General features: G+C 39.7%; 1 protein-coding gene across 1 annotated transcript in view; it reads right to left on the bottom strand.

Annotated features, from left to right (window-relative positions):
- LOC136866967 (interaptin) overlaps positions 1 to 12,123 on the bottom strand; it is a 258,677-nt gene that overhangs the window by 89,333 nt on the left and 157,221 nt on the right. The window contains exon 7 of the mRNA XM_067144057.2: positions 6,098 to 6,292. Within this exon, the coding sequence (XP_067000158.2) occupies positions 6,098 to 6,292 (195 nt within the window). The remainder of the gene's footprint in view (positions 1 to 6,097; positions 6,293 to 12,123) is intronic.

Below are 12,123 nucleotides of genomic sequence, written 5' to 3'. Positions count from 1 at the left end.
AACATTACACTGACCGTTGTTTCTTGTAATGTTCTTTGTCTCTTATGCTGACATTCAACTCAGATAGATGGGATTACTGCTGCGTATAACAGCCTAACTGAATATTGGCAGGAAATAGCTGAGGAGTTAGATAACGTTCTTCTTTAGCATGCCAATCCTCTGGTTCATACATTTTCTGATACTGCTGGTACGTAACACACTGGTTCATCATAGTATGCCAGCTATTTGATGCCTACTCTGACGCGCTGTTTTGAATGAGCAGTGTGCGTACTTAAGTCAGAGGCTCAGTTAGTAGTAGTAGTAGTAGTAGTAGTAGTAGTAGTATTACAATTACAATTGGAATTACAATTTAGCCCTATTCCAAATTACAGTACCAGAATTCACTAAATAACTCAAAATTCAGCCTTGAAAAGAGCCGTTTCTTAGGAAAATTAAATCTACATTAATTTTATTCCAAATTAGCAGTGAAGATGTGGTTTCTTCTCTGGCTTGGAAGAAAAAGTATATCCACGTCAGATAGTTCTTTCACCTGGCAGTGTAGTGAATTGAGATTTTCCGACTCATCGGGTACTCCCAGTAAGCCGATAAGTAAATGGGCATAGTTTTTGCCCTGGGACTATCCACTATTTGAACACACCCCCCGCCGAAAAAAGGACGAAGATTGTTCATGGATCACGGATGTCTGCGTCTTGGTCATTCCAGCTCTGTAGCTTTGGACTGTTACTTCGGCAGCATAGTACTGTTCGTTAAAAGTGTGTGGTTTTTCATTTGATCGAGTATTTCATATGAAGGCATTGCTTTTAATCGCGCCATTCCTACTGACGTCATTGTAATGACCCATGTTCATTTCAGTTGGGAAAGCCACTAAGAGAGTCTTTCTGAGAATCTATGAAGGCAGGCGGAGAGTGAGTGTCTGCCATTATAATGAAAACTCCCCAACCTGATTGTGACTGATGGTAGGCAAGGTGGCCTACCCTTACAATGAAAATTCCCTAACCCAGTCTTGATATGAGAAAAGACGTTGGTGACTTGCCCGTCGTGCTTCTAGGGCAACATTAACAGCTATGCAACTTAATACAATCTTGCTCACAACGTTTACACTACCTAACCTAGAATTCTGTATAAAATTTAGAATTCCGTAGCGAAGCACGGGTACACCAGCTAGTTAATAATCAATTCCTTAATGTTTAAATTTTACATGTATTGAATAGGTGACACAATAAACCCTTTAGCACCCTACAAGAAGGCTGCATCCGTACGTAGAGAAAGTCACCGTACTTTTTTTTTACCAGATTAGGATTTTCTTCTGTAACAGTAGAGAGTGCAGTGGGACTCTTACCTGGAGGTATGTTAAATGTATATAGTGAAAATATTTTTTTTTGTGGTTTGTAGATGTTTGTAGTTTGCCTTCATAAGCGGCAAACACGAATTGGTCTCGTTAAGTGATTTTATTTTTGTTGGTGGTTTTAGTGGTTTGTACAATTGCCCATTTATAAACGGCAAACACGAGATGGTCTCGTCAACTGATGATTTTTGTTGGTGGCAGTTGTTTGTAATTTGCCTTTGTAAATGGCAAACACGAGTAGGTCTCGTCAAGTAGTGATTTTTGTTGGTGGTTTATAGATGTTTGTAATTTGCCTTTGTAAGCGGCCTGGAGACACTGGAAGGTATCAAACAGACTTCATTATGATTAGGCAGAGATTCAGAAACCAGGTGTTTGATTGCAAAACTTTCCCAGGAGCAGACGTGGACTCTGACCACAACTTGTTGGTCATGAAATGCCATCTGAAGTTGAAAAAATTGAAGAAAGGAAAGAATGCAAAAAGATGGGTTCTAGACAAGTTGAAAGTAAAGAGTTTGAGTGATTGTTTCAAGGAACATGTTGCACAATGACTAAATGAAAAGGCTGAAGGAAACACTATTGAGGAAGAGGGGAGAGTCATGAAAAATGAAGTCAGTAGGGCTGCTGAAGAAATGTTAGGAAGGAAGAAAAGATCAACTAAGAATCAGTGGATAACTCAGGAGATACTAGACCTGATTGATGAACGACAAAAATACAAGAATGCTAGATATGAAGAGGGCAGAAAGGAATACAGGCAATTAAAGAATCAAGTGGATAGAAAGTACAAGGTAGCTAAGGAAGGATGGCTGAAAGAGAAGTGCAAGGATGTCGAAGGCTGTATGGTCCTGGGAAAGGTAGATGCTGCATACAGGAAAATCAAGGAAACCTTTGGAGAAAGGAAATGTAGGTGTGTGAATATTAAGAGCTCAGATGGAAAGCCACGTCTAGGGAAAGAAGACAAAGCAGAAAAATGGCAGGAGCATATGCAACAGTTGTATCAAGGTAAAGATGTAGATAATTTGGTTCTGGAACATGAAGAGGCTGTTGATGCTGATGAAATGGGAGACCCAATTTTGAGGTCAGAATTTGACAGAGCTGTGAGTGACCTAAATAGGAACAAGGCACCGGGAATCAAATCCAGGACCCCTGTGACCAAAGGCCAGCACGCTAACCATTTAGCCATGGAGCTGGACATTGCTAATAAATATTCCTCCTCAAAAGAGTACCACATTTCATATCAGAAGATTCAACGTACTGGTGTGTGATATTTCAAGGAGACAGCTAAATAACAGACTGCAGCGCGATAACGTCTTCTTCACGCACACAGCATAATGGCAGTAACTTATCTAAACATTAATGGTGAAGTGTTGCCACATAACATTGTTTCTATTGTAGGTGACGGTGCGTGTCTATTTATATCTCTTTCTTACATTTTATATTCTACTCAGTTACGGCATAAAGAAGTTTGTGAAGCTATTGTTTCATAGGTTGTCTCCATTTTGTCCGAAAATCATCTTGGTAATAACAATTCCTCCTCAGAAGAGTGCCGACTTTACGTGTCAGAAGATTCAACTTATGGTGGAACATGTGAGCTGACGGCAGCAGGCAAAATATTTCCATTCTGCTTTGAAGTTTATCGTGATCAAAAGTTATACAGGACATTTAGAGATGAAGCTCATACCGTAAAAAGATTGCGATTTACTGGTATATGAACGTCTGTGCGAAGAAACAAGTGGTTCATTTGTTGTTATAGAAGTTTCTGAAAAACATCGTACTCGATACCCAAATGCTACGAGAAAAATACAATTTATGAAAGCAGCAGCCACATTTTTACAGAATAATCCTTCTGCACATACCATTGCTGCAAGTAAATATCAAAAGAAAAATCCCGAAGTCCACAGAGCAGCAGCGGACACGTACCAGGAGAATAATCTAAAGGTTCATAGAGCAGCGGCAGTCACATACCAGAAGAATAACCCCAAGGTTCATAGAGCAGCGGCACCGACATACCAGAAAATAAATCCCAAGTTTCATAGAGCAGCGGCACCGACATACCAGAAAATAAATCCCAAGTTTCATAGAGCAGCGGCAGCTACACACCAGCAAAATAATCACGAAAATCACAGGACAATTCAAATGCAATATGAGCAACATCATCCTGGGGTCCGAAAAGAAAGACGATTGCGTCCATGTAAAATTAAGTTTCGTTCCGGGATGTCTTACGATCCTGAAATTAATTAGGAAGATAACAGCTTCATAACCACTGGTACAATGATCCATAAATGCCAATTCTGCAATGCTCTCAAGTGGAAAGATGAAACACCAGGCATGTGTTGCGATTCTGGCAAGGTTCAGCTGCCACCACTCTAATCTCCACCTGTACCATTGTACAGTTACTAATGGGTGCCCATCCAGATCACGGTCATTTTTTTGATCGAATTAGAAAATATAGCAGCTGTTTGGTGCTAAGCAAGTCATTGAACCCGGCTTTATGCCAACTTTCACAGTACAAGGTCGAATTTAGCATTCCATAAGCAGTCTATTACCAAATGCTCATCACGATTCTGGATTATTGCAGATTTACTTTAATGATTACTAATTAAATAAATGAAGCATTGCTTACATATTTTGATGTAGAAGAAATAGAGTATAAATCAGTCGACACGGTATTATAAACGGACGATGCTGTCAATCATGCAGTAGAATTCCTAAATATTCTTAATCCTCCAGGATTCCCATCTCACAAACTTCGTTTGAAAGTAGGAGCACCTGTAATGTTTTACGTAACCTCAAACCACCCAAGTTGTGCAATGGCACTAGATTACGTGTGACGGGGTTAAAAAAAAGTAATAGAAGCTACTGTTATTACAGGATGTTCTCCAGGAGAATTTCAATTAACAGCGAACTCGGAATACACGTAAAACTTTTCAATTCCGGCCGAAGCCGGGACGGGAAAACACATCATTTACGTTCACGTATTACATTTCTTACGAAAATCGAATGCATAAGGTTGGTTCGGTGGACTTCAAAAGAAAATGGGAAATAAAATAATATAATGGGACGTAACTCAACTATGACGCGAGCGAAGCCGCAGGCAAAGCGCTAGTCTTTCAATACAGGCTGTGAAAGCATCAATAAAAAAATGCTGTTGTTTCATGATTATTATTAATTTCTTTTACCTGTTACTAGCCTGCTGCAGCCCTTATGTGGAGGAAACTGTGTGTTAATGTAGGGGATACTTGTGAGTGAAGTGTGAGTTGTAGGGATGTTGGGGTCATAACAAACACGCAGTCCCTGAGCCAGGGGAATTAACCATTTAAGGTTAAAATTTCTCTGAAATCATTTAAGAAAAGGCTAGGAAAACAACAGATAGGGAGTCTGCCACCTGGATGGCTGCCCTAAATGCAGATCAGCAGTGATTGACTGAATTGGTGAGAGGAGATCGATTTCGCTAAATTTGACCAGAAGGAGAGATAGAATGATAGGACACATATTAAGACATGCAGGAATTGTGCAGTTGGTTTTTGAGTGAAGTGTAAGCAGTAAGAACGGTAGGGGTATGACAGGCAGATTAGACGAGACGTAGGATGTAGTAGCTACGTGGAAATGAAAAGGTTAACACAGGATAGGGTGGCATGGAGGGCTGCATCCAACCAGTCTAAGGACTGATGACTCAAACAACAACAACAACAACAATATATTTTATAGCTGTGATAATGAATTTTTATCATCTTAAATATATTCAGGCAAAGTAGCTATAGCCGCCACGTTCATATTTGCGTAAAGATCACGTGGAACTCTAGGAGTGATATGAAATGTTTGTTTATGCCTACGTTACTCTTTCGCTGGAAGGAATTATAGTTCATTTAATTTTTTCAAAATTATCCTTCTTAAAATAAGGGTGCAGGGATTATTCGGCAGCGGGCATTATTCGCGTAAATACGATATTAAAAGAATGAATCCAGACAGACTTACAAAACAAATTGTTGAATTCTATGAAAACAGGAGTAAAGCCAAAACCGACACAATGAAATTGACTGGCGAAATCAAAACCGATTTGAAACAGGCATGAATCACACCAGCAGATGTCCAAAACAGGGTCATTTTCAAATCCAAAATTCACAAATGGCAAGTTGACCAAGAATAATGGAACAAGCTGGTCTGAAGATAGAAAGTACGCCTACAGTAAAAGAATGAAAGAATATGGGCACAAAGGAAGTCAAATGCAAGCCTCTAAGTACTTGGCTTAGTTTTAATAGGCTTATTTGCAATAATAATAATAATAATAATAATAATAATAATAATAATAATAATAATAATAATAATAATAACAACAACATCCCTTCAATGCTATACATTTTTAAGACATGTGGGATATGTGAACATGCAGAAAACCAACAATACCGCACATAGCTGTAGTATTTAAAAACCATCAAATGACATCAAACTCAACTACGTTCAAACCCACCATTTTTGGAAGTTTGTTAAATATATAATCCTAAAATTTATAAACTACTTTAACTAAAAATTAAAACTTACCCTTACATAGTGGAGATTACAAATATTATTTAAACATATACATATAATTTACATTTTAACAATATTAAAAATAATGTACAGCATTCAGGATTTTAGTACACTTGAGCCCCCAACTGCTAACTTTTTATATAAAACATCTCAGAGATTACATAGACTTGTCCTTGCATTTCTATTCAAATTTTACTCCTGTAATGCCATACTAAATTAGCTACTTACACGTTTGGCATCTAAAGAACAGATATCTGCTCTCTGTTTCTCAATTATCCACCGCAAATACCTCAGGTCTATGGATTTCTTATTCTGTTTATTTAGTTCCTCACTCAGAAATTTGGCCATGGAGTCCTTGTGAAGTAACTGAAGATGGATTGACTTCCTTTTTACATCACTGACAGTGTCATGGGTTGTAGATTCCTGCAAAAATATGAAAAATATTATTTCAGACAGAACACAAATACATGCTGCATTACAATTAAACTTTCTTCAGCTTATCCCAGCAATTTCTTGCAGGGTTCCTCACTAGCGACCTAAATCTGTTTTTCCTGTATTTTCCCTTGGATAATCCTGTTTTCCCTGCATTAAATTTGGAGTGACGCTCGAGCATGTTTATTATACTCTGGAATCATCATCTAGATACATATTTTGTACGAACACTTACAATGGCATAAAGAACTTGAGATAAATGTATCATACAACAAACAAGCTAGAACTTGTCATGAAGTGCCAATCTGTGAAGTTGCTTATCAGTAGCCCCATCGTACACAGCCGCTACAAGAAATACTACAACCAAGGAAAACGAACTACATTGCTCACAGCAAGCCATCAGTCTATCACTCTTCAAAGTAATGCTTGTATTCATAAGGAACTTTATTCTTGAAATTGGCATGAGTAAGCTTATAAGTTTCTAAGCACACTCGTAACAGAAACGAATGGTTAGTGTTCAGAAAACCGGGTGAGATGGCCGTGCGGTTAGGGTCGCGCAGCTGTGAGCTTGCATCCGGAAGGTAGTGGGTTCAAACCCCACTGTTGGCAGCCATGAAGATGGTTTTCTGTGGTTTCCCATTTTCACACCAGGCAAATGCAGGGGCTGTACCTTAATTAAGGTCACGGCTGCTTCCTTCCCACTCCTAGGCCTTTCCTATCCCATCGCCGCCATAGGACCTATCTGTGTCGGTGCGACGCAAAGCAAATAGCAAAAAGTGTTCAAAAACTCAGAAATTAGTTCCCAGTTTTCAAATGGAAGTGTCGTTCGAATATGTATGCTGGTCGACTAGTGAGCACAGAAACCAAGCACCATTGACACATTCCATTCTTTGTAGAATTCTTTTCTGTAATCATTTCACTTTTCCATAATAATTTCTCCTTAATATGAGGTGAAATCCATAATAATTATGAGCCGTCCATAATAATTAGCACATCTGTGTTATGTATATTACCTGTGTAGCTTTTAAAACACTGGGCGTTTTACAAAGAACATTAAGAAGATGAAAGTTATTGTCTTTTTAATTTTTAATACACACCTCAACAAAAGTTTTGCACCCCCTGTATTTTTTGTGTACGTGAAAAATGTTGCATGGCAAAGAGACATCCAAATAACTTGTAACGCTACCTGTTAAAGGCCATGGAGGTAATACGTGCAGTCTTAGAACAGTTGAGAAGTGTGTTCTATTACTATCACCTGTGGACACATGACAAGAGCGCATTTGTGTCCTGTGCAGTATACAGACAAGCCTCGACAAGTAATAACCGCTTTTGACCATACACGCATAGTAACACTGCGCCAGCACGGCGTGTCCATGAAAGCAATTGCCAGCCTGCTTGGTATACACCATAGCAATGTCATGAGGAACATACAGCAGCTATCAACTGTTACGTGTGAATCCTGGCTCGCAGGAACCTGGCACACACCGCAACAGATCTGCATAATGGCTTACGGCAGGTAACTGGTAGGGCTTTGTCTACACAGACAATCAGAAATGGTCTCCATCGGGACCACCTACAATCAGGAGTTCATTGGCAAGCATCTGCACGTACATCTGAACACCGTGGCGCCAGGTACAGATAGGCAAAGAAACACTTGGACTGAACTCTGGAAAAATAGTGGCGGATCCTCTTCACGGATTAGTGCCGAATGTGTCTGACGCTGGATTATCGTTGGAGGAGGGTTTGGAGAGGGTGAGGTAATGCCAGATGAGTCCTGTACGCCATCCAACATGCCAATCAGAGAGGCAGATCTATCATGTTTTGGGGCAGCATTATGTATGTATTGCAGGTTATAAACTTCATTTTCCTTGTCCGTATTGAAGATCTACTTGTGATACAATTCCTTTATTTTTGCCAATTGCCACCTTTTCAATACAATAAAAATATATTACAAACTTACATATTTATTATGATGTTTATATGGTACATGTTTCGCTCCTTTTCGTGAGCATCATCAGCCAAACTATCATTAATCTAAGATTGTATAAGATCATAAAACAATTCTTTTGGTTCAAGATTACTCCTATAAAACTAATTGATAATCTTATAACATTTTAAAAGTCACACAACAATAAAACTATGTCTTAAGCTAACACTTTTTGTCTAAAATCTTCTTCAGTCTAACATTTTATTGCCGAAACTCATCTGGTGAACATCTTTTAAAATTGTTTAAAAATAAGAATAAAATAAAAAAAAAAATAAAAACTTTTGTCATTAAAACTTCATAACAGTATTGAATATTTTCTGCAGTTGATGATTGTCATTATGGTCGATAGACTTGTTCTCGTTGCTGGAGTAACAGGACAACAAGTAGTTCTCAAGAGGCTAGGAGTAACACCAAACAATTACGCAGCAGAAAGGAAAATACACCAACGAGCCATTATGGAACGTTCGAGAACATTTTAAATCCAATATCACATCAGAAAGTGTTTCATCAACAAGTTTGTTCACGAACAATTTTACCCCATTGATAATATAAATTAATACCAATACATTTTATAAATGTTACTCCAGCAACGAGAACAAGTCTACCGACCATAATGACAATCATCAACTACAGAAAATATTCAATACTGTTATGAAGTTTTAATGACAATTATACAAGTTAAGCAACAGAAATCAACACAACTAGCCACGGCGCACGAGTCTCGTTCGGATTCTGGGGGAGACTCGACATCATGCAAGAGACGAGTCGGAGCGTCTCGGTGTACCCCGAAGAGTCAAAAACTCAGGCCAAAATCTAAAACCTTTCTAGCAACTTTCAACATAAATTCACTTACACAAACTGCCAAGCTGAAAACCCTCACCAAAGCTCTTCACGAAAATCAGATATCCATAATGGCCCTACAGGAAACAAGGTGCCCAGATGAAGAGATTTTTGAATCCGAAGGCTACCGATTTTTCAAGAGCAAAGCGCAAAGAGAAATCCTCAATGGAGCTGTGATGCTTGGAACCGCGTTTGCTGTTAGAACCAAGATCCTTAAATCGGTTGCAAATTTCGAACCTGTGAATGACAGATTGTCTATACTCACAATTAAATGCACGAACAAAACCTACGCCCTAGTTAACGCACATGCTCCTACAAACAACAAGAACAAGTCTGATCCAGACGAAGTTGATAATTTCTGGGACCTACTGGATGAAAAATTAAACAAAATCCCCAAACACCATGTCAAGCTTCATTTGGGTGACTTCAATGCCCAACTAGGTCGTGAACAGAAGTACAAGAAAGTTATAGGAAATTACCCTGCTCACAAAAGAACCAATTCCAATGGCAAAAGACTGGTGTCCATTTGCGAAAATCACAACCTGCAGGTCATGTCGACCCACTTTCGCCATCTACCCAGCAAGCAAATGACTTGGCGTTCTCCCGTCCAAGCCCGCGTTCTCCCGTCCAAGCTCTCGGAGAGTTCCAAATTGATCATGTTGCAATCTCCAGGAGAAACAGCCCTGAGATTATGAATGTCAAGGTAAAGAATGGCATAAATGTAGCCTCAGATCATTATATGTCTCTTATCAAATTCAAACCAATTCCCGCAAACACAAGGAAGACAACCAAACAGATCACACGCTTCGACAACGATAAACTTCGGCAAAGGGTCGAGGAGTTCCAGGAGAAGGCTAGACCAAATGACTGTGACTTTAACAACGCCAAAAGTCTCCTTGTTGAGGCTGCCAAAGACGTTGCAGAAATCAAGAGAAGCAAAAAGCATGCCTGGTGGAATGGTACCTGCGAATCAGCCCTCCAAGAAAGACTCAATGCATGGAAACAGTACTACTCTACGAAATCAGAAAATGATTGGGAAACCTACAAAACCCAACGTACCCAAGCAGCTAGGGTGTTCAGAACTGAGAAACGTAAATACGAAAAATCTCTCATTGAAAAGATAGAACAAAACTTTAGGAAGAATGAAAGCAGAGAGTACTACAGAGCCTTCAAACGCAAACTCACTGGCTATAAACCACCATCTCTATGCTTTGAGCGAAAGGACAGCACACTGGCGACATCAAATGAAGAAAATTGCAGCATTCTGGCAGATTACTTCAAGAATTTACTTAATTGCTCTAAACCGCAAAGCGCCATTGAGACCAAGGAACCCTTACTCAGGTACCCAGATTCCAGACCACCCGACAGAGATGAAATCAAGCGCCACATTGCCCGTCTCAAAAATAATAAAGCGCCGGGTGAAGACTCAGTAGTAGCAGAACTATGGAAATATGCCCCAGAGGAATCACTTGATATCTTGCAAAAGCAAATAGAAGAAATCTGGAACAAGGAGACCCTACCTGAAGATTGGAAAATAGCTTTGATCCATCCACTACACAAAAAAGGCAGCATGAAGAACATCAACAACTACAGAGGAATATCTTTGCTACCCGTGACTTACAAAATTCTATCACTTGCCATCCTGGAGCGTTTGGAAGCACAAGTCGAACATCAAATAGGTGAATACCAAGGAGGGTTCAGAAAAGGTCGCTCAACAGCTGAACAGATCCAAAATCTCAAAACGATCATCAGATATTGTACACTAAGGTCCAAGCAGTATGTGTCTGTCTTTGTGGACTTCAAGAAAGCGTACGACTCCATTGACCGGGAAGTCCTGCTAAACATCTTAAATGAATTTGGAGTTGATTGAAACTGCTGGCATTAATTAGAGCCACCCTGACCGATACAAAATCCAAGGTGAAGTTCCACGGATGTCTCTCGCATTCCTTTGACATCAAAACAGGAGTCCGACAAGGTGATGGGCTATCCCCGATACTCTTCAACTGCGTTCTTGAAAAGATCATCAGAACCTGGCGGGTGAGATTACAGGAAACCAACTACATTCCTTTGAGAATAGGAACCAAATCCAAGGGGATCGCAACAGACTGCTTAGCATTTGCCGATGATATTGCTGTTCTCTCAAACGACATAGAAACCGCCAGAGTTCAAGTTGAAATTTTAAAGGAAATTGCCGAACAAACTGGTTTGCAGATATCGTTTGAGAAAACAGAAGTAATGACTAACATCAAAGAGGCTCCACCAAAACTCCATACAAAATACGAGGACATCACCCGAGTAGACAAATTCAAATACCTGGGTGAGATCATCATGAAAAATGGACTGGACAAAGAAGCACTTCAGGAGCGAGTACGCAAACTGGAAATAGCCTACCAAACATCCCGCACAATCTACAACAAAAACTGCCTTTCCCAAAACACCAAGATACGTCACTATGAAACAGTTCTGAAGCCAGTAGTTCTATATGCAGCCGAAACCCTGTCTCTAAATGCCAACAAAGGACTCCTTGAAGAACTGGAGAAAAGAGAACGCAAAATTGTGAGAGGAATCTTGGGATCGAAGTACAGAAATGGAATCCATCAAAAGAGATCCAACAAGGAAGTCTACAGCAAAATAGAGAAAATTACCGACACAATCAGAAAAAGACGGGCACAATTTTACGGTCATCTGAAAAGAATGGACGGAAGAAAGTTAGCTAAAGAAATCTTTCACTTTTTTGATTCAAACCCCAAAACCACAATTCCCTGGTTTAGAAATACCAAAGAAGACCTGCAAATGCTACATATCTCAGCTGAAGACCCCCTTAACAGAGATCTCTTCCGCAAGAAAATATTGACGAACGGGTTAAACCGAGACGAGCAACCGAAGAGAAGACAAGGAGCCCCTTGGACAGAGGAGCGTAAGCAGGCCCACTCACAAAGAATGAGGGAAATTTGGGCTCTAAAGAAGGCCAAGTTCAGTGTCAAATGCAACAAGA

This window comes from Anabrus simplex, chromosome 3, assembly GCF_040414725.1.
Source record: "Anabrus simplex isolate iqAnaSimp1 chromosome 3, ASM4041472v1, whole genome shotgun sequence".
Classification (NCBI taxonomy): domain Eukaryota; kingdom Metazoa; phylum Arthropoda; class Insecta; order Orthoptera; family Tettigoniidae; genus Anabrus; species Anabrus simplex.
This window is presented reverse-complemented; position numbering and strand designations above follow the sequence as displayed.